Source organism: Mustela nigripes, chromosome 12, assembly GCF_022355385.1.
Source record: "Mustela nigripes isolate SB6536 chromosome 12, MUSNIG.SB6536, whole genome shotgun sequence".
In the NCBI taxonomy this organism is placed as follows: Eukaryota; Metazoa; Chordata; class Mammalia; order Carnivora; family Mustelidae; genus Mustela; species Mustela nigripes.
In genome coordinates this window covers 28499928-28524120 of record NC_081568.1, presented here as the reverse complement: position 1 = coordinate 28524120, position 24193 = coordinate 28499928, and the positions used below count along the sequence as shown (strand labels likewise).

General features: G+C 41.0%; 1 protein-coding gene across 1 annotated transcript in view; it reads right to left on the bottom strand.

Moving 5' to 3' along the window:
* Positions 1 to 24193, bottom strand: part of SLC1A3 (solute carrier family 1 member 3) — a 76896-nt gene that overhangs the window by 8926 nt on the left and 43777 nt on the right. Inside the window, exons 4-6 of the mRNA XM_059417011.1 lie at positions 9573 to 9777; positions 6786 to 6828; positions 2981 to 3273 (exon numbers count right to left, since the gene is read on the bottom strand). Of these exons, the coding sequence (XP_059272994.1) occupies positions 2981 to 3273; positions 6786 to 6828; positions 9573 to 9777 (541 nt within the window). The remainder of the gene's footprint in view (positions 1 to 2980; positions 3274 to 6785; positions 6829 to 9572; positions 9778 to 24193) is intronic.

Below are 24193 nucleotides of genomic sequence, written 5' to 3'. Positions count from 1 at the left end.
GCAAGAAAATATGACAGAGTTGATGGCCCAAACTTTTGTGCCCAGGATACTATTAGAACTTGCAGAAACTGTGAAGTTCTTTTTTTTTTTTTCTTTTAAAAATGTAAATGGTGCGGCGCCTGGGTGGCTCAGTGGGTTAAAGTCTCTGCCTTCCGCTCAGGTCATGATCCCAGGGTCCTGGGATCAAATCCCACATCAGGCTCTCTGCTCGGCAGGGAGCCTGCTTCCTCCTCTCTCTCTGCCTGCCTCTCTGCCTACTTGTGATCTCTGTCTGTCAAATAAGTAAATAAAATCATATATATATATATATATACACACACACACAAATGGTACATAAAAAGGCTTTCCTCTCACTCAGAATTTCTCTAGGTCACATTTTTTTTCCTCCTGAGGCTGTGAAAAAGGGCCAGTACAGAGGTTTTTAAACTCACCTCTTTTTCTAGATCACTCCCCTTTCACTCCACCTGGATCACTTCTGTGGTCCTCAGATGCCACCCAACTGCCCCTGCCTTTTGTTCTCTTTCTAAGTACTCTGAAGAGCCAGAATCCACTGAACCAATATCCAGACTTTTGGGAGCATTTCCCACAGCAGAGCATGATTTCCAAGTTAAAGCAAGATGCGCACAGTGCCATTTCAGTGTTTTAGATTTGCAGTCATCTCTCTTCATCAAAGTCTGTTATTATTTTCCTCCCACATTATACACCACTTACAATATTACTTAGTATTGGTCTTCAAATTAACTTTTTTTTAAAGATTTTTTTAAAAAAATTATTTATTTGCCAGAGAGAGAGAGCACAAGCAGGCAGAGTGCCAGGCAAAGGCAGAGGGAGAAGCAGGCTTCCCACTGAGCAAGGAGCCCGACGCGGGACCCCATCCCAGGACTCTGGGATCATGACCTGAGCCAAAGGCAGCCGCTTAACCGACTGAGTCACCCAAGTGTCCCTTCAAATCAACTCTTAAATAAATTTATTCTAAGAATAAATTTTATGGTGCCTGGGTGGCTCAGTGGGTTAAGCATCTGCCTTTGGCTCAGGTCACCATCCCTGAGTCCTGGGATCAGATGGAGCCCGCATCTCAGCAGGGAGTCTGCCTCTCCCCCTGCTCCTTCTCTGTCACTCTCCCTTACTCACTTAAGAAATTAAAAAAAAAAAAAAAAAGAATACATCTTACGTTTTAGTGCAAACGGAAGACTAGTACCATTTGCCACAGATCAAAGGCAATTGTATAATAAATTCAAAGCTACTAAAATTAATAATGCGCATGTACGCACTACCATGATCAGGTTATAGGTGTTCTAATTAAGTAATTATCACCCATAGGCTGCCACTGGCTTTTGAGATCTTCCCCCCACACATTTCAAGAAAGAACAAGTGAGACACAAAATAACTTGTACGTCTAACAACCTTTGCTGCATAAATGTCCCTCTGCCCCTCTTTCGCTCCTTTGTCTGATGTGCGTGGTAAGACGCAACCAAACTCACGGTTACCAAACACAGAGGGGCCAATCACCCCTAAGGAGAAGAGTCTGCTGAGAACTGTGGAGGTCTTATTTCAAGTTGAAAATACAATGCTTCTTTTTAAAACTCCTTTCAAAACCCAGGCCAGGAAATTATAAGAGTACCTGTTTTCAGAAAAGTAATAACTCAATGTTGAATGTGCGGGCGAATGTACAGCTTGAAAAGCTACATGTGAGGTTCATTCAGCAGCCTTGAATGGGTTTCTTTCATAAAAGAGGTGAAAGGTGGAGGCATTTTAATAATATGAAGATAAATGTCCACTTTCAGCTCTGCCAGGATTTCAAAGGAGGGGCTCCACGATTTCAACCAAGGGCTCCTGTGGAGATCACATTCTGATCAGCCTTTGTGCCCAAGTTCATATCCACCTCATACAAGCTCCTGAGAAATGGATTTCTCTGGGCTTTCATGGCCATAAAGACAAAGGGTATTTTTAATCATGTTGGTGAGTGTTTTTCTTAGAAATGGATGCCTTCCTCCTTCCAGTGCCAAGAAGGAGTCTGGATTAGAAGTAAAGGATAAAGGCAAAGCAACCCCCACATGAGGCCTAAACCAAAGTGCTCTCTCCCAGCTGGCGAGAATTTACTTTCCAAGGTCAATGTTCCTCCGCGGATTTAGTCGTTTCCTTTGTGTTCTACTCTCAACTTTTTTTGAAGAAGTTTTGTTATGAACAGTGGACTGGCATTCTATAACCCTCCCCATGAGTCCCTTGGGCAGGCAGCTGGACTGCCATGACTTTACATTTCTTTCTTAGGGATAAAAACGGAGGAGAGGAGATCTCACTTTTTCTGATGGTCAAGGGTGTTCTATGTTTGCTTTGCCCTCTACTGTGAATGCTCTTCTCTTGGCACTTTGTGTGGCTACTTTCTCCTAGTTATTCAGATCTCAGCGAAAAAAGTCACCTCCTCAGAGGCTAAAATCCAGGATAAATTTTGTGATTCCTCCCCAGACACTTTTTTTCACATCGCATAAAATAAAATCTGGCGTTTTATTTATTTATTTTTTTTCACAGCATTTGTTACTAAAGCATTTGGTTGATTTGTTTATTTTTCTATATCCCTTAAAAGAATAGAAGTTCTGGGACATCCTTGTCTGTTTTCTTCATTTCTATGGCCAGAGTGTGTGGCATTGTATGCTTGGTATATAGTAGACACTCAATAAATATATATTGAAATATATAACTGAATACCAAATAGATAAAAAATGAAGGAATGAGGAATGGGATCCCACCAGCCAGAAAAGCAGTAGACACCTTTCAAAAACAAGGAAGCAAACTTATTAAGAGGAGTTTGCAGATGGGCTCCAAGGCCACTATAGGCCCCCAAAATTGTTGATTTTCATGTGCTTACCCAAGTGAGATTGTTGCCATCGGCCATCCCGCCTGGTGGCAACTTCCTTGGTACGGAACCCATGCTGATGGCAATAAACATCTGTATATGACATATACAGTAAGTGGAAATACGTACCACATTATCACCGCTACCAATCTCATGATGGCTTCATTAAGAGAATCAAAGAACTCTTTCAGGGCTTGACCCTGCTCTTTCATGTTGCCAATCACAAATCCAAAGCACATGGAGAAGACAACTAGTCCCAGAGCATTGACCCCATTCACAGACCCTGGGACTGGGACCAACTCCTCTCTGATCCTTGTAAGAGTCTCCATGGCCTCTGACACATTGTTTATCACAGCGCCAACGAGCGTTTCATTGGACTGAACAGGCACTTTAAAGCTTCTCTTCTCATAGCTGGTTTTAAACTTAAAAAAGAAAAGGCACAACAGGGATTAGAGGTGGTTTTTGTTTTCTTCTTTTTACTTGTCTATTGTCCCAATTTTCTCTAATGATATACATTAACCTCGCATTCAGAGAATACTGTTATAGAAGGTATCTAGCTAGCATTTGTCTAATCTGTGACAAACCTCTACTACTTCTCCAGCACAGATACACACACACTCAAACACAAGACAAATCATAGCAGGAAAGATGTATCTGGCTGAAGAGTCTGAAATATACATGTGCTTTTGCTTTCTTCTGAAACCCTAGTAAAATCGCTAAAAATGGGAACAAGATGGGATTGGGAGGGAGACAAACCATAAGTGACTCTTAATCTCACAAAACAAACTGAGGGTTGCCGGGGGGAGGGGGTTTGGGAGAAGGGGGTGGGATTATGGACATTGGGGAGGGTATGTGCTTTGGTGAGTGCTGTGAAGTGTGTAAACCTGGTGATTCACAGACCTGTACCCCTGGGGAAAAAAAAATATGTTTATAAAAAAAAAAAAAAAAAAAAAAAAAAAAAAAAAGCGGTAAATCTAAATATTCATATAGTCCCTTTATTATCTGTCATGCTATGGGATCATAGACAAATCAACCAGACATCATTTTGGTCTTTTTGACATCTGTGAAACAGAAATAACCACAGTGGTTCTACCTCACGGTGTTGTTGTGATCAAATTAAGCAGAATATATGAGAATGCATTGTAAATTTTAAAGCCAGCTAATGTTGGCTAATGGTGCTCAGTAACAAAGCCCTTTGGGGATTAGACTTAGTGAGGTAGATTTCAGCTAATATTAAAAATCTAAAAATCCCCTATGCACCCCTATGTTTATAGCAGCATTATCTACAAGAGCCAAATTATGGAAGCAACCCAAGTGTCCATCAATAGATGAATGGTTAAAGAAGATGTGAGATACACACACACAGACACAGACACACAGACACACACATATATGAAGATATACATATACATATCAACAAAGAAGATAAATATATACATAATGGAATAGTATTCAGCCATAAAAAGAATGAAATCTTGCCATTTGCAATGACATGGAAGGATCTAGAGAGTATAACGCTAAGCAAAATGAGTTGGTCAGAGGCAGACAGATACCCTGTGATTTCACTCATATGTGGAATTTAAGAAACAAAACAAAGAAAAAAAAAAGAGAGACAGAGAGACAAACCAAGAAACAGATTCTTAGCTACAGATAACAAATAGATGGTTATCAGAGGAGGGGGTTGGGGGGATAGGAGATGGGGACAATAGGTGATGGGAATTAGAGTACACTTATCATGATGAGCGCTGAATAATGTATAGAACTGTCAAATCAATATATGACATACCCCAAACTAATATAATACTGTATGTTAACTATACTAGAATAAAAGAAGCCTTAGTGAAATTTAAAAAAATTTAAAAATCCCCAAACAATGATCTTCAAGGCATTTCTGATAATATCAATTCTTAAGAATAGATACTTGATTAATAGTTGAGGATGACAACCCAGTTCTCAAGTTTATAAAGGAATTTCTCTTCTTATTCAAATTAGCCTTTTCTCAACAGCTTCTACATAGATGTCCCAGACAGAAGACTCAGTATTTGACTATGACCACATAAAAAAATTAAGCCCACCCATCTATGATTTTAATGAGAGTAGAATGCCTGGTCTTTATGTTGATGGTAGTAAAGAATCAGAGAGTAATTATGAATGGGTGTTGCCTGGATCTACAGTCTAGGGGAAGAACGCTTAGTTGTACATGAAGTGTTGGGCCATTTTGCTACCAAGAGTGAAGGGGAGACTTTTGTGTCCAGTGGGAAACCACTACTCTCAAACAAGGGCATAACCAGCCATTAATACTATGGACACATCTCTGACCAATCATTGATACTGCTGGTAATCCTAAGTGACAAGGAAATTGGCCCACTTAAGTCTCCTCTTCCAATCAATGTTCAAATCTCTACTTCGCTGGGATGCTTCTGCATTTTATGGATTGTCTAGGGTAGATTTCCAATCCTGATTAGCCTTTCATATGGCTCCGACTCTTTCCCCTTAGACACAGTTTGTAGCCTACAGAAATTGCAACCTCATTTGCATTTTGGTCTAAGACAAATAGATCTGGGAAGATACATTTGCTTCCCTTTGAAAATCCTGGAAATGCAATCCAAAACCAAATATAATAAATCTGCTCAAGTCAGCACTTTTCCAGTGCTGCTAGAAATCAGCATTTTTGATGTTGCCCAGTGCCAGCTGACTAACTAGAATAGTCAGCCCCATGGTGCTGGGGTGGGCTGGTTAGATTGAAAGGGGGTTATTATTTATGATTATTGCAGGTTTTGAATAAAGTTTGATTTTGACTTCTTAGACTTTCTTTTAAAAGAAAGGATTGTTTGAATTTTGCAGTGTGTGCATGCATTACCTATTAAAAATAGTCAGTAAGAATTTTTAAAAAAAGGGAGGAGAACCAAAGAATGACTTGAATGTGTACAAGTTAGTCCTCCATTGGGCTGGAGTTTTATTTTGTTTGCTTTAGAGATCCTAAGCAGAAGGGTTAGGGAATTACAACTAGGGTGAAGTGACACCATCTGGAGAAATGTTCAGGAACTATTATTCAACCCAGAATGTCTAATTGTATTCCTTTTAGTATTTTGGGTAACAAATTTTTTTATTCAGGTGAAGTTAGAATAAACTTCACCCCCAAACAGTAAAATGTATTTGTATCCATAACACAGAGAGCCAAGCATTTTGTGTATCCGGGCTAAAAGGAGCTGGACTTCACAGAATGTAGGAGCAGAAAGAGGATAGAATTTGGAGTCAATGCGATGGATCTGAATTCTGGATCTACCATTTATAACTTGTGAGATCTTGTGACTATTAAATAATCCTTCTGCATTATCATAGATGAGTTGTCTCATCACTGAAAATGAAGACAATGATAGCCATCCCATTCATGTGAGGACCAAATACAACACAGCAGGCATTTACGAAATGATGATGCCATTTCTGATATGATTCCTCCTTCAGAATCCATAAGGCCCTTAGTAGACTTTCAAAGGCCAACCCACTGATTTTTTTAATTAAACCAGAAACTTGAATAATCTCCCTAATCTTTAAAGCTGAGTTGTAAATATGTCTTATACTGTTTGTTTGCTTGGTGGGCTTTTGTGTGTGGAATGTTGGGGGGTGGTGGGCAGAGAGAAGAAGGGAGTGTCCTGATTGGCCTTCTTAATAATTAACAGAGACTCAATGAGGTACTTGTATGCAAGACTTAGAGTATCTGGCAACTACTAAGCCTTTAAAACAAAGTAAGACCTCCCCATCCCCTGCAAATTCCTCAGAAAACCCTAGTGCTTTCCAGCTGGTTGGCAAAAAAGTGTTTCTTATTGTAGAGAAGTGGAAAAAGTGAAATAAAATAAACAAGAGGATCCCGCTCTGTGTGGTATGCCAAGAGGAATTTCAAAAGTGAATTAGTGGCTATAGAGTGTTTGTTTACCTGTTTAAAGCAGGCTTCCACCAGATTTGGAGGGAACATATTCCTGCAGAGAAAATAATGGTCATTTGAAAAATTTCTCAAATAATAAGTTTGCTTCTTAAATATTTTTTCATTGTGTCTAAGTTAAAGACTGTATTAAACCAAGCAGCAAATGGATAAGAAGAAAGGTTTTAGTGGATTTTATGACTTGATGTGGGACATATGGTCATCCCTGTGTGGGGCCCACGTAGTTCATATTTTTCAGGGAAGTCTCAAATTCAACTCATCTGTCCTTTTGTCAGACAATGGGATTTTTAAAATTTGGTCATTATATCATCAAATATTTCTCCCGGGAAGAACCAAAGTGAGCATGGAAACACCTTTGGTTACAAACACTCTGGTTAACTGAGTTCTTATTTAATAATACCCATTTTGATACTATGCCATGTGTTCATGGACCAACTGTTCTGAATCAAATGTCATGGTCAGACTGGAATTTTATCTTCCACAAAGTCCACCCAAAGGCCAGCTGGAGGATGGGCTCTTGATTCTGAATTGCTGGAGCTTTTGAGGCTCTTTGGTGACCAATGGGGAGATGGCTCACAAAATTTAAACTTGTGGTCCATGTGGCAAGGTTTGGCACTTTCTCAGAGCAGGTCTGGGTTCATGGTGGAGTTCAAGGGGCCACCATCTAGCTGGGGAGTCCCTAACCAGCTGGATGAACTTGGCCAAGGCACTACACCCATGTAGTTCTCTGCTGATTCATCTGTTGAAGAGGATATTGGAATAAACTATCATTAGGGCCCCAAGGTTTAAGACTGTGGGACAAGGAGGTAGAGGAGGTATTTGGTGTGGGGATAGGGGCATCTGCAACCTTGGAGGCCGGAGAAGTCAGAGCGGGAAAAGTCGGTATCTAAACAGAAACCATTTCTTCCTGTAGTTTCCAGAGGAGGGGGAGTGGGGTAGGCTGGTACTTTTATTTAAAGAATTTTAATTGGAGAACTTGGGACTCTTAAAAGAGGAAGACCGTTCTGCATTACCCCTAGGTGATATTCGCACTCGAAAATTGTTCAAGTCCCTTTCTGCCTCTTTTTCTGCCCGCATTTGGCCATGAGAGCCGTTCATTATTTCCCGTGTATGTAAGGAGTACAATGCTGGGTGTGTGGGGGAGGGTCTGGGCCCGGTGAAGCCTTTACTGGGCCAAAAAAATGTAGACTGGAAAAGAGGAATATGGCAATGAACATAGTGCTGGGTTTCTTGTGGAAATCTGCAAGTGTTTATTGATTGTGTACTCCACTCGAAAGCTTCATTTGCACCAGTTACTTGTGACATTTTTTAACAGGTATTCCATGGAAAAAATGAAAAATGCTTATTTTTAAAGTCAATGAAATTCTGTTTAGCATGGAAATATAAACTGGAATCTTTAACGATCTGGTACTCCTAGTAGTAGAAGATGTATTGTGTGATAGAGAAGATATGATTTACATTGACACATTTTCAGTAATTAAAATTGATAGAGTTCGTTAAAAAAAAAAAGAAAGAGAGAGACTATGGGAGAAGGAGACATGGCCCAGGAAGTTGCAGAGCCTGACATTCCAGCAGTTGTAGGTTATCAAAGTCATGTTTTAAGGTCATCAACTCTTGTCCCTTTCTTCTTACCGCCTAGACCATCCTGTTTCCATCTCCTTCCTATCTATGCTCAGTGGGTCTATCTATATAAATCTTGATAGAAATGTGAGTTCAGGAGATTTCAGGAAAAATGCTGGAGCCAAGTGACTGGTGGGGATGGGCTACTCATACACCTACCGCTGGGGCAAGGAGAGGCAGAAACACACAGTACTCTGATGAATCAACCAGACTTGTAACGACAAGCTCCCAATTCTTCAAACAAGGAGTAGAAATCCTATAGAAAGAGAATATAATACAATACTCCTAACCTAACCTACCCAATGGTAAATGTCATGGAAAAAATGGTGAAAAGCCTTAAAGCTTCCTATTGCTGGTGGTGCCTCACCATGCCTTGTAGGTTCCCTTAACCCTGCCTGTACTTTTCCAAAGCCCTTTCACTGATCCTTTTGAATATGCAATATGCTTCCTGCCAGGATCTGACCGACACAAAGGCTGGTGTGTAGAGACAGCAATGAGGAAGGTGCCAGGATCAAACTCGGGTTTATTTCATAGTTCTGTGTGAGATGACGCTACCATCAAATCTGTTTCAAGTACTAGATAAGACTCATTGCAATCAGTGTGTAGTTTGTACACAAAACAATGCTAAAGAAGCCATCTTTTACTCTTTCGTTGCTGGTCTGCCAAATCCTTTCTTTGGCAATAGTGTAAAAGGAAGATGTTAGAACAGGTATAACCAGATGATCCTGAAAGGCCTTTCTGGACAGAAATTGTTGTGCCTAATGGATGATAACACCGGTGACAAGTTCTACATTAGAAGAGTCCAATCAACAGGCTACCATTGAATAAAAACTAGCCTTAAACAGCAAGACAATAAGGTAAGACTTACTCATATTCCAAGGTAAGCTGCACAGCTAAGAAGAGAAGTGAGTGATCAGATCCTGAATCCTAAAAGCAAGGGACTCAAAATCTTTATCCCCTCTTTGCTCTTCTCATCTCTTTCCCATTAGATCAGAAAACAAAAGCTGTAACTTCTGTTAGAAAGAAATGGAGATGTGACCTTCACTTCAAGCCAGCAAGGCTGGTGCAGTTAGACACCTGACCTGCAGTTTGACTCGCTCCCCCAAAAGAGGGGTTGGGCAGTCAGAATATACCCCAAGGGGTGAGCTTGCAAAGACGTACCTGATCAAGTCCAGGAAGGCGTCTGCAGCTGTCACTTGAACAATTTTGCCTTCTCTGTGCATGTTTTCCTTTGTGCCCTTCCCAGGATGGATGATGATGACAATGACTATGCCAATTACCACGGCAATGATGGTTGTAGTCATGTAATAGACTACCGCTCGCATTCCCATCTTCCCTGATGCCTTACTATCTAGGGCCGCCATTCCTGGTGAAGGCAAACAGAAGGAGATTTTCAGGAAGTAAGTCCAAAGAATTTTCCAGAGGAAGGTAGGGGACAGTCATTCCTTCAACACCCCCCCTTACCCTCATTCCAACCCGGCAATGGGATTTTATACAAGTTATGAGAACTTGGCATCAAATTCCATCAGGGCATCATAAAAGGTGAAAGAAAAAAGCCAAAGAATGGCCCGTCATCAGCTGTGGCAGCAAACACCTGATCACCCATTTCCTGCCTCAAGAGTTGATTTCATGTGGCTCTCTAATGATTTAAAGGGGCAATCAAATTCTTTCCTAGGTTATTACTGGTTGGGGAAGCTATGAGTGTAAATAGTGAGTAGTGTGTATGAAGAGCTACTCAAAAAAAATTTCTGGCAGGATAACCTGAGCCTATCTCAAGTCACTGTGGTGACTCACACCAGTAAACTAGCATTAACAATTTTGAAAAGACTTATTATTTTATATACGCACTTGGGAGTCTTTTTTCCATGTTTTTATGCAAAATAGAAGCCGTTATTCTGATCACCTAACAACTTATCATCAATTTGCATTCAAATTAGACATTGGGTTATAAAGCCAAAGTTCTCAAATAGTTTCTCTGGGGTTTCATTTCATCTCATCTCATCAAAGTTAAAAAAAAAAATTCTCTGTTTGGTGGGGTTCTTCTCCTGTTTCTACCTTCTCCCCTGGGCATGGAGTACCTTATCTCATGTTAAACATCTTCGCCCCATTGTTTTCAGGACATCATCAAAGTCTACCTCAGGCGAGGTGTTATCCTAGGTAAAAAAGGAGGTGTGACTTTCAAGATTTCCCTTCCTGCTCTAGCAAACGGAACATATCTTAATGTCTCTTGGGATAGTAAAAAACTGGACATGACACAAACCCCTCAAAAGATCAGATGATAATAATATGGGCTGTTCTGTTTCATTAGCTATTTCTTCACTTTTCTTCTTTCTTTCCCCTCCTAATCTCATAAAACACTAAAATCCAATTATAGTATAATCTAATCATAACATGGTTTTCTTTACTAATTAAAATTTTATTTTCTTTACTACTTAAGAATTGCCTTTTTATAAATGTATTAAAAGGTTATACTGTACTCCAATGACCAGTATCAGATTCTACCAGTGATTTAATTTTTAGGTAGTAACTTTGTTCATACCAACATATTTAGAGTAAGGTAAAGTATTGAAAAAAAGAGTATCCATGATTGGGCTGGGTTTGCCCCCAAAATGTGATATAATGGTAAGTCCCATGAGAATTGACACCAGGGCTTTCAATTTATAATTTCATTTGTATTTGAATAACATCATTCATAATTTTCAAAATAAGCACTTACTTAGTACCTGATATGTTATTTTTAACAACAACCCATAATGCAGATTAAAAAACACTTAAATGACTAAGGTCTTAGTCAATACCAAGTAAAATGGAGTGGGAACTTGCACTTTGTTCTTATAACACTAATTATCATATACTTTCTGCCACTGAGGAGACCAACTGGAGCTCTCACAAACAAGGCGGCCAACTTTGGCTTTAATGCATGAACTTAGCTTCTCCTACCCTTTCCCTGGGTTTCAAGAAACCCAGGGCTAACTATCCAATACTGGGATGGTGCCATTTATTTGCCAACCTTAAAAATGGGCTGATCTGTTTTCAGTCAAATGTCCCATCCTCAATGTTTCATCCTCAAGTCTGAATCACATCTCAAATATCTTGGCTTTCTGTGCTTGCAGTAATTTCTCTCAGAAGGGGCTCACTCTCTTTCCCATTATTGCCTGAGCTTGTCACCACTGAAGCCTGAAATTCTTCAGCAGCAAGTGGTGTGGGCACAATAGGCCGGATATCTCTGCTAGGGGGTACCAGGCAGCAGTATTTTCTTCCTCCAAGATGCTTTCTTTCCCTCTTGCCTTCTATTCTGTGGTGCAGTTCCATTCTCACGCCAACTCTTCTCTGACGTTCCTACCCACTACTCCCGACCTATAGCTATTCAGAGAGAACGCTAAGTGGTCAAGGCAGAGTACTGGAAACCAAAGTGGCAAACAAAAGAGGAGGCTTAAATCTCCATCCTTCCCACCATAGGGCTAGGGATGGGGGGAGCTCTCCCAGGGTCCACAGCTACAAGGCTATAAACTTGAAGAAAAAAAGAATTCTTATTTATAGGATTTTTAAAATTTAACAAATGAAAACCAGTACGAAAGTATTTTCTCCATACTTTTAAAATTCTGAAATAGCTGAAGACAACCACCAAGGCATGTTTTTAGCAGTGAGTCTAGAAGGAGAACTGATCGTCAAAGGAGAGGCTCACCAAACTCTATATGTTGACCCTTTTCCTTTGCAAGAGAATAAAGCAACAGCTGCTATTATTTCAGCCAAGGAAGGAGGAGTGTGTGGGGGTAGAGCAGAGGATCTTCATGAACCAGTTCCCCATGTAGGTCCTTTTCTGAGAGGGGGCCCGGAGTTCCCCACAGGTTGCTTGCCTACCTCCGCTCCTGGTTCTCCATCCCCCCCCCCCCCAACTCTGAAACTCTGACCACTCCCCTTTTCTCTGACACAGGCTCTTAAAACCAAAGGGACCACCATGAACAAGGTCACACACTATTGTGAGGGCAAGGGCAGGATGGATGAAGACAATCTGCCAGACACAGGGCCTGAAAGAGAATGGTCCTGATACTGGTAATACCAGGAAAAGATTAGGATGAGCTCTAGAAGACAAAATGTTACGTGAGCAGTGTCTCTCTTCCTCTCCCTTACTCAAACTCAGTGATCATCTCTGTTCCTTAGTCTCATGAAATTTGAGACAAAGCTCTATACCAGAGACTACACACAAACATCAGAGTGTCTGGGGGCAAGGGTAAAGTACTGAATCACTTTGTGGAAAAGGGAACTTAGGGCAGGAAGTGCCCTAAATGTTTGGGAAGGGAAAATTTTAATTGAGCCTTGTCACTTCAAAATACGTGGAAGAAAAGGACACTGGGGCAAGGGAGACAGGAGGTCACTTGGGTGTGTAGGTACTAATGGGAGTGTGTTACAACAACTATGTGTTTGTCTAAACATACATTTGAGAAACACATTCCAGAACAAGTAGTAAAGATAATAATCTCGGCTGGTCTCTTTTTCATCATTTGAAATGGGTTTAGCTAAACCAGATTCATTCAAGACATCTTGACATCTTTATTATGAAAACAATCTGCCATCAGAATTAAGACTCTCTTGAAACCCAAGGAATACTATATTGCACAGTTGCCACAAGTACCATGACTGGTTTTCCAATTATAACGATGTGCTTGTTGTGCTTACATATTTTACATATTTGGAGTTAACTTTTGTGCCAGTTCCCTAATTCACTCACAAAATCCCACCCCCAACCAATGTCATATATTCATCTAATTTCATCACAACTGTAGGCTGTAGGTGTCACTGATATCATTTCAAAGGTGAACATACAGAAGATCACAGAAGTTAAGTAATTTGTCCAGTGTTGCACAGCTAGCAAAAGGCAGTGGCAGAGTTTGAACCTGCCCTCTCAAGGAATCACTCTTTCCCCTATACCTCGCTTTTAATGGACAAGCTGGAGGAGAATTCCATTGGCGGTAGCTAACTGAAAAAACTCTAGCACATTATTCAACATTCCCTACCTTCAGAGGCAGTGTATTACGCTGGTCACCAGAAGGACTAGCTAGAGAACTCATCGATTAGTACAAATTTCTCATCATTTCTAGGAAAACAGCCAAGAGCATGTTCTAATGGAGCATGGAGGATCATTGATACTTGCTGGCTGTGAGTACATGAATCATATTCTCCTTTCTAAAAACCAACCCTTCAAGAAGAACCAGTCATCAAGAAAGCAATCCATTTGTCATTTCTGCAAACCTATGAGTTAAGCATCTAAGAGGGATTAAATAGACATTTTTTGAATGTAAAAGATTTAAGACTTAGCTTCAGAAAGCTGGGTATTTTAGGCAGCAGTCACTTTGAAGAGAGAGGAAGGAAGACAAGAGAGTTTCTTAATGCAAATAGGTAAATACACATTTACTTCTTTATTTATAGAAACAGTCTTTTGGTCATCAGTTTGGCATTAACAAATATGGACCACATTCATGTTTATTGCAGGGGTGGAGTAGGGAGGGAGGGTCTCGTCATTATGTATGTGGAACTCTGTAAGTCTGTATTGTCAACTAGATTTCTTTTGGTATAATATTTGATATAAGGATTTGGTAAATCGTTGGATATATGAAATATGCATTCAGCCAAGTATAAAAGGATAACATATAAATAATGTCAAGTTCTCAAGTTTCTACTATTTGCATGGATTTTACTCTCCCCTCTGCTAAAAATCTATGTCTTATCCATTCATGTGGCTTACTCTACTTCCCCCAACAATTCCTGTCTCTGATTTTGAAAATCAAAATTTAAGGAAGAAGCCTTCTGGGATGAATTGTCTTTCTACTCATTCTTGTGGCGTTTCATTGTTCTTCCAGGGACTAGATCAGGCCCAGAAAGAAGAGAAAAGGGGGGATGGTAACTCCTGATTCAAGAATACTGTCTGTTTCAGGTTTTGTTTTATTTTAGAGGCCCTCCTTCTCCTCAACAGGCTACTCAGATACTCATGTAATGAAAGCCACCTGTTCTCCATCCTAGAATTTCAAGATGGCCCAACTGACAACAAGGAAGTCAAGGATGGGCTCCAGCATGCGCCATATTCATTTGACTACAAGGTGATTTTTTTTTTTTTTTAAGGAAAGTTAACTTCTAAAAATACAACATACTTCCTATTTACAGATTGAGAAATGAGCTCTTGTATCCTAAAACAACTGCCCACTGCCGGAGCTCGGGCACACGGGACCCCTCAGAGAGGAGAGTGAGCAAGAGGGTCCAAAAGCTCAGAGGAGAGGGAAGGAGGGGAGAGGCAGAGGGAAAGAGCATAAAATATCATTTTAAATCTGTCTTAACTATATTATGCTCTTCTTCACTAAAACAGTTTCTTTTGGCCCCTTTATAGACTCCATTGCAAAAAAGTCAAAATTCCAAGATTCTCTGGGTTCTGGACCAGAAGAATCTTTAAGAGGTCAGAAATGATAGCTATGGATTGTATCACAGTTCTGAGGCACAATTAATACGCAGGATATAGCCTCAGAACTTAATCTAAAAGACAATATTTCAAACTAAGGCCAACCTCAGGCATTTTTTCTTGCTTTCAGTCTTTTTTTTTTTTTTTTTTTTAAGTTAGAGTTCATTAATAAAGAGCTTAGGCTCTGAGATAAGAATACCTGGATTCCGCTTCTGGCTCTGGGACCTTCTGACCTCTGTCAGCTCTGTCAGCCTCTGTCTCCTCATCTGCAGTATGGGAACACTGACTGCTCTCTCACTGGCTTTTCACGGGCATTAAAGGGACTACTTTCAGTGAGAAAGCACTTAGCATAGTGCTTGGCACATAGTAAGGATTCAACAAATGTTAGCTGTTATTATTAAGTAAGCAGAAAAATAACAAACAAGGTATTTACTAAGTAGTATTTGCCTTCTCTAAGCCTCCTTTCGTCTACACAAGAAGCTAATAATATTTATACTGCAAGCTTAGGGGAAACTTACATAAAGCCTTTAGACAAAGCAGATTCTTTTTTTTTTTTTTTTTTAAGATTTTATTTATTTATTTGACACACAGACAGAGAAATCACAAGCAGTCAGAGAGGCAGGCAGAGAGAGAGGGGGAAGCAGGCTCTCTGATGAGCAGAGAGCCCGATGCGGGGCTTGATCCCAGGACGCCGGGATCATGACCTGAGCTAAAGGCAGAGGCTTTAACCCACTGAGCCACCCAGGCGCCCCGACAAAGTAGATTCTTGATAAATGCTAGTTATGATCATTCTGTCTCTCTCTATGAGAATTTTAGTGCCCAAAGAGCCGAACCATTAGTTTTACTCACTGATGCAGCCTCAGTGGTTAGAACTGCGCTGGCGCAGGAAGGTCCCCCATCAACGTGTGTTGAATAGTCATTCTTATCACCGTTGTTGTTATGCCGGGGAGAGGACACACACACACACTTTTTTTTTTCTTTTTTCTTTTTTTAACATTTAGGTTAGGTTACTGTGAATTACAAGTACTCAAGTTGCTTTTATTCTTTCAAATACTCTGAAACTCAGATTCGTCAGTTTTAGTTGCTCTTCCCCCAGTTTATCCAAAATAGGTTCATTCTATCTTGGAGAATGAGAGACAGCTCTGGTGGGTCAGAGTGACTGGGCATCACCTGGAGCTTCATTTCCAGAGCTGGGGGTTGGGGGAGGGGAGATGAGTACACACTGGGGAGGGGTTAGGGGGAGGAGGTGTCACTCACAGCAAGGTTTCCCCGGGATGGTCAGGAAGGCAGAAGGCTGGCACACCTTTACCCCTCACCACCAGGAGCACCCTCCGTCTTTCCCTTCCTTCTCTCTCTCCCACTTCTGTATCATTTTCCCTCGTTTTCTACCATGACGCACTCTCGAAGAGGAGCCCATAGAAGTAACTGCTGAAGTCCTCTCTGTCCCTACGTTAACAGAACACTGAGTGAAGAAGTGAAAAAATAAACACACAGAAGGCAATGGAAGAGACGGATGGGGTCTAACACGTGCTTACCATGCAAGTCATGAAATCTGTTCAGTGAGTTACGACTAGTATTGTTTTCCATTAATGGAAGAGTGCAGAATAGAAAATACCAATGGGTATCTATCGCCTATGGTAAAGGTAAGTATTAGTTCGTGAAACTTTTTTCAGTTGTATGTATGTATTGTGTGTGGCTGGGTCACAGTGTAAAATATATTTGTGTCCCCTGCCTTTTTTTTTTTTTCTTTTTTTTGGAGGGGACACCCAGCTATGAATACATTTATATTTTATTTGTAGGTTCTGGTAAAAAAAGAAAGTAGTTTGCAAACACCAGTAGATACCCACATTCAGTTAACAGTAGAGGCTTTAAAAAGAAACCATGAGCTGTGGTCTCTTCTTCCCGTGATTCTTGCTTCCTACAACTTGGGCTGCCCACAGCACCCAAGAATTTATTTCACCTGGCTAGTGGAGACCAAGGAAATAAGCATGCTGATGTCTAATATCTGGTCAGTTGAGCTGAACAGAAATTCTGTAGACATTGTAACAAGGGGGAAAGTTTGAGAATAGATTAACCTTATGCAGTTTTGAGCAAAGAGGCATTTACTTTAATCGGTAATTCTTAGTGAAGAAGAGTTAAACCATCTCCATAAGCAGCTGAGAACAATTTTGTGGAATTCACGGTCAATTAAATCACAAGTACCTTCACAGGGGTTTTCCCCCTGGCCAAAATTTCCTAACCATATAGCTGTGTATAATGTCACAAAACTTGATATTTCATTCGCCTATAATATTACCTAGTTTTATGAGGTTATACTGCATGAGAATGACAGGGAAGCTTCTCTGCAAATTTATTGCTTGTGATAGCATATAATTTGTCGGGCAAATTGATTTTTTAATTTGACCCTTAAAACTGTCAACAAAAGTCTTTCTTTGAGTTCCCACTGTTCACTAGTAAAATGAAGTGTGGAAAGGCAAAAGGGAAACACTCTGTTTTGAAAGATTGTTAAATAGAAGAAAATCCCAGGGGAGATGACAATATTATTAGTGGCATAAAAATTCACATAAATCACCCTTTATCCTCAGCAGACAATCCTTTTTCTCTCGCTATTATTGTCCTCTGAAAAATGAACTTTCATACCAGGAAGCAGTGATGGGAAACTGAGGTCCAACTTTAACTGCTGCTACCTTCAATATCAAAGAGCACCAGTGGCTTCCTTGACATTTGGCAAGGAGAATGATTCTCCTGGGTTACCAGCTTGATGAGGTCCTCTGAGTGGTCAAGTTTGCTTTTCTCTACACTAGTCTTAACCATCGAACAGACTCTCATTACTGCCTAGTAGAGCCCTGCCAGGGAACCCACCATGGGGACTCCCTCTCTCTCTCAGCAAGGTCTCAAGAAAACCTCGGAAGAGCCAGCTCTGAGATCTACTTCTCACAGGCACACAGCTGCCGGCACAAGACCCACTGAGAGGTGATTTAGATACCCATTCACCCTTCACATTAGCCCATCCTTCGCTCACGGTATTGGAATGTGCTGCACAATATGCTTTTCTGAAGAGCAACCAGGGAGTAATTCATCTTCTTTATGTGTGCTAAGCAGAGCAAGAGGGAGAGGCGAGCTGGACCCATGATGAGCTGGGGAGTAGTGATTAGTAACAGCTGACAGCCTCAGACCAAGACCCTTTCTTTGGTTACCTCATTGTAACAGTCGAGCACAAAGGAATGACTGTCCTCTGGCCAAGATTTAGAAACCCAGGACTGCAGAAAATAGCGGCTAAAAGAAAAAGCATGGGTTGGGCCATAGAGACAAGGGGCTGATCAGACCAACTCTTGATTAACCTGTGAAGCCTGGCTTTGAGAAGAGACCTCCGTCATGTGCAAAGATGTGGCAACAACCGGCCATCAACCGGCCATCAACCAGCCCCCACCAGGACCACTGATGTGACTGGGGAAAGTAGGTGACTTCACTTACAGCAGAAAGAGTGTGTGGAGAGCAGCAAATTGCTTTCGTTTAATGAGAGGAAGTTCTTTGAGGGCCAGAGCTCCAGCCCCCACCCCCTTTCCCCAAAGAATCATGATTTACAACCAACCACTGTTTGAATGGTTTGCGGTTTCCAAAGCAGCCCTCTTCACTTTGGGTTGAATTACTTGCTGTGGAAAAGGCCTGTACGTTCTGGGTCCCACACGACTTTCTTAGGAAGATGATGGTCAAGACAGCACGTTTCCTGGCTGGCAGAATGCTGAGCAGGACTGAATTCTACAACAGGGCCAGACTTGTCCAAAGTTAATCAAAAGGCACCTCAAGCTGACTGCAGAACATGTCAGACTCAAGGGGTTCCCTTTCTTCCCAAGGAAGGCCTGTCCCTCACAGGAGAAAAGGAACTGAAAGCCTCAGAGAAACTGAAAGCAACACATGGACATTAAAAGCCAATTCGACTTGGCCCTGATTCCCAGAAGAGCGGCTGAGACAGGAGTGTGTCTGCATGCCCTAAAATGAGGCTGGGAAGCAGCAGAGATTCCTGGGGCCAAAGGAGCCATGCCCACCGTTCCAACCCAACATCCACCCCATTCTTTGCCATCAAAAGATTCTGGAACCATAAGTCAATATGAGAACCTGGAAAGGGACTGAGGTTAAGTCTGTGGCTTGAAACTGAAATTAACATATTTTCAAAAGATATATTTCATTAAAAAAAAAAAGAAAGAAAGAAAGAAATGATTGAGAAAAAATGCATTCCCTTCGGCTATTCTCTAAATTAAATCCAGGACATAGGATCTCAGATACAATACACAAGAAGAATTTTTTAAAAAATTTGACTCCATGTTCTGGCCAGTTAAGAGAGCGTGCCAATGAAGTCTCTGGGGACAGAGCTGGGGTTGAGAGAATGACAGAAGGAGGGAGACGAGGGAAAGACAAGGGAGGCAGACTACCCAGCACAGAAGCATGGAACGGAGAAAAAGTTCAGTGGGTGCTTTTATCTCAGTCAGCATATTTCTTGGGCTGTGGCCAACACACCCCTTTTCAGTTCTGATTAATTTTCTCAGCATTTAAAACTTCATCAGTTGTTCTTATCTAATCTATAAAGGAATAGTCGCACCCAGGGAGTGGGAGATTATGGTCCCAGTTACCTGACCCAAACAATAAAGCAGTATCACTCCGCCGAGTGAAAAAGACTGTGGCAAATTCTAGACTTGGTTGGCTTTCCTTACCCCTGCCTGAAGTGTAGTAAGAGAACATTCTCTCCTTGAAACAGGAAAAGCTGCATTTTTGCCCCCTGCGCCAAGGGCGACAATGGAACCAAGTTATTCCCAACACAGTCCATCAGGAGTGATGCAAGACGGTTCCAGTTTTCCCCTCCCCCCGCCCAGCCTAGGGAGCTGCCTCTGCCTATTCTACCTCAGTTTTGTTAACACCTATATATGGAGTTTCTATGCACTTCTCGGTTTCATATTTTGATGCTTTTTTCAAAGCGTATTTAGAAATTCCTGTAAATTCTCCAAAGAAAACAATGGGAAGGCCCTTCTATCCAACTCCACTTCTCCTGAATAGACTTCAGAGATCCAGGAAGGTGGCAGAGACAGGAAGTGGAAATGGTGTTCGGCTGAATGGAGACTGATGTTGCTTGGATTGAATTGTGAAAAAAAAATTCTTAATAAAAATTCTTTCACTTGAAAAATGGGGATAGGGTGGATAACAATGCAATCACCGGGACATGGAAAAAACACTACTGGATGCGTCTTGAGTAAAATCTGGTAACATTAGATGGCAAAAACACAAGACAAAAAATCCCCCAAAGACAAAAGAGAGAGAAAAAGAGAGAGAGGGGAGTGAACTGTGGACATTGTTGTTAAAAAGATATGAGATAAAAGATTTATAAATGAGGAAATGAAAGTGGGGTGCAAAATTGAATTTAAATGCATGATCTTAAAAAAAAAAAAAAAGATTTGTTTGATAGAGAGAGAGCACAAGCAGGGGGACCGAGAAAGGGAGAAGCAGGCTCCTCACTGAGCCGGGAGCACAACGCAGGGCTTGATTCCAGGACTTCGGATCATGACCTGAGCCAAAGGTAGATGTTCAACCGACTGAGTCACCCGGGCGCCCCTCCAATGAATGATTTCAAATGAATGGTTCGAACAGCCACCACAGCCCCTTTGCAAATCACGGGAAGAGGGAGTAAGGTAGCAAAGGTATATTAAGGGTAACTAGCTTCTTTTAAAAGTGGCTATAGTCCAGCTTCTACAATTAAAACGGTTTCACTGATTCATGCATTCACTCAGCTTTTATGAAGGAACTTCTCAACGGTCCCGCCAAAGACATGATTGATGGGGCCGCCCTCATGTATTTAGTATAATAAGTAAGATTTCAAAATATGCTTTTTTGAAACAGCCCTGAACAAATACAATGCATGAAATTATCCAGCAGAGTGATTTGAAATGGAATTGGAGAAAAACAGGGAAATCTGTGGGTCTGTACTGGAAGGAAATAGTTGTAATACTCTAGGGTTTGCTTGGTTTGAGTCCTGGCTCTCTCACTTACTAGCTTGTGACAAGTCAAGATACGTCGCTGCTCAGTGTCTCAGTAAATGGAGGATAATAACAGTTTACTTCGTGGGGTTGTTCTGAGGATTAAATGTGAGGCCTTAGTATAATATTTGGTACAGATAAGTTAGCCCCTCTATGATGATATGTTTGTTTTTGTTTTATAAAAATACTTTTAACTCTGAAGGGGTCCTTGGAACACATTTATAAAATGTGAGAACTCAGTTCCTAAATTCAGACTCCACCCTGCTAGGCACAGGCCAAGGGCTTTATCTCATTAAATCCTCCCAGACAACCTGCGAGGTTGGGATAACAATGGTCAATCCCCATTGACAGATTAGGAAACAGGGAGGTTAAATCACTTGCTCAGGATCACACGGAGCATTGATGATGAGTGGCTGTCAAAGCACTGGGCAGCCTGTGCTAGAATTAGTCTGACATCTTACTGAACTGGGGGGAGGGGTTCTAACATTCAGGCTTTACTCAGAAGTTGATATACTACTGGAGATCTTAAACCAAAGAAAGAAAGAAAGAACACTCAACCATGGATAATTACACACTTCAAAAGCCTTGGGTAATTCCTAGAGCTCCCATGTCTCTTGGTGAAGCTGCAGCATTTCTCTCCACCCCCACCCCCCTTCCTTTAGAGTATCTGTTATTAAACTTTTTCTGAGCCTAACCACAGTGGCGCCCACCATCTCCTTGGCCAGCTCTTCATTGTTGGGTAGCTTTGAATTTTAAAACAGAAAGAAGCTCAGAAAGAAGCAAAATCTGGTTCCTTATAACCTTTTTCTCCCGAGATAAAATTTTCCTTCTGGAAGAACACAAAGTGAGTCTGGTTCACATTGACCAGAGGGACCTTGGACTTCTTTTCTCCAGACTGAAGACTCAACATTTCTCCAATGGATCCTCATGTATCATGACTTCCAGATGTTCACCAGCCTGTAATCCCTCCCACTGCCCACCAGTCAGTGCCCTCATGCTCCGCTACAAACCTTGTTTGCCCAGCTTTCTTGCCTGCTAAGACTTATCCCATTCTTCTAGGCAATGTAGTATACCCAGGATTCCCTAGCCGAGCCTTGAGTTTTCCTGTCTCTACATCTTGGCTTTTAAGGCTTCCTCTGCCCTCATCCTTCTTTCCTGTGGAAATCCTACCCTTGGTCCAGCCCCTGAATTCCCACAGCCCTTTTTTTTGTGCTTCCTGACTTCTTACTCTGCTTTGTTTTATAGTCATGTGTGTACCTGTCTCGCTTTCCTTTACTTTTGCAACTCCTTGAGGCTATAGATTGGCAACGTCTCTTCATATCTTATTTTCCACATCAGTTAGCATGTTGCCTGCCCCAAACAGGAGCCCAATAAATGTGTCTTGGATTGGTTTTGACACCCTCTTAGCAGCTACTTTGTTTTGTCAAAGTCACTCTTGAATGTGCTCAGAATGAACAAATCACTCCCAATGTAGTGTGACCAGTGCAGAGTACGGTGAACTATTAATAATTATAACTGACTAGATTCATTCTTTTTTAGCCACCACATCCCACTGCTGGTTCATATTAAGCTTTCAGTCACATGAACTGGTGCCAAGCTCAGTCTTTCCCCATCCTGTAATTGCACAAATGCCTTCTGAATCTAAAAGCAGAAATATACATTTATTCCCCGCTCAACTTCATTTGGTTGGTTTCCATCCAGCACTGCAGCCAATTGAAGTGATTTTGAATCGCAATCTTAGGCAGAAGCTATTCTTTTGGGGCTTATGTCATCTGAAAACCCAGTGTAGGTGCCTCGCAGGTCTTCAAATTTTTGATAAAAATATGAACAGGACAGAGCTTTTAAAAAAGTGTAACACAAGAGCCTCACTAGGTGTTTTTCCGGCTTGATATGGGGCCTTAAACACTCTAGGTATAATCATTCAGCTAATTTAAAATCAACCCTGCTATTTTATTAGGTCTTATTTTATTGTCAAACCTATCACAGAAGACTCAAAACTTTTGAGAATGACCAAAACCAATAGTAACAGGAATGTGACAGCTAAATGTTATTATAGGAAGGGAGTATTTTCACAATATAAAGATTCCTTGTAGTACCTGAGACAAGCTGTTTTGTGGGAATACAGTAAGCCTCGCTTTGTAACTTTAGCAAACAACTCTCTTTTCCTAAAAGAATCAGTGGTATCAATCTAGAAAGGTATAAACCGATAAGTATCTTTTTCTACTAAGTGGGAATGTAGTATCATTTGAGTAAAGATAGAAACACATCAAGAATTAATATAAATGTAGGTCATTCATATGAGAAAGTAATAACAACAATTATCTTAAGCTTCAGGAAAGTTTATTGGATAGTCACTGGAAAGAAATTCTGAATATGCTCTACTGGTCATCAAAAAGTTCCTTACTGGATGTATGCCTTTAATTCCTCTTTGTTTTTACTCCTTCCATGATAACACATCAACTTGTGATTTTCCAGGTTATAGTCCTTCAGTTATAAATATACACGAAGACCCATATAGATGATTATATGCCCAGTGGCTATCAGAGTACGGATTGAACAGATATTGGTTGAATGAATGATGACTGACATAGCCTGCAAATTCAGCAGGTCAGACTAAGCAAATGTTGTCAGCCCACAGATCAATGAGTTATTTACATAACATCTACTCCAACACAAGCTCATCGCTGCAACCAGTGATGGGATGCAGATGGCCAAACAGTGGTTCCTACTCCCACGGAGATCTCTTGTGGAGCAGACAAGTCATAGCTTCACCAAATAAATGTTCAATCACACATGATGGAAGAAGTTAAGTGCACAGGAATGGGAAAATTGTGGAAAATATTTGGTTCACATGGAGAGAAGACATTACCACAAGCAGTAACATTAAGGCAACAACAGACGCACTTCAGCATTATAAATTGACCCAGTATGATCTAGAAGCCACACTACATTCGGGGCTGCGTGGCACTACAGGGAGGGAGACTGGATAACAAACGGATGTGAGTTTGAACACATCCATGAGTTTCAGCTCCTTGCCAGCAAGGTAACCTTGGGGACGTTTCCTTATGTGTATAATGGAGATGGTAATACCACGATTTTGCAGAAGGGATAACAAGTATGTGTGTTCAATGGCTGGCATGTCTTTTATACTCAATAACTGCTAGCCATTATTATGATGGGCAAAATTAAAAAAAAGTCACTGACCAATCAAAGAATAAACAAATCTGCAATCCAGATGATCATTTTATCACTTCAAGATGAGAGTAAACATGATTTGAATGACAATGCCAATGGCCTCAGAGATTTGCTGC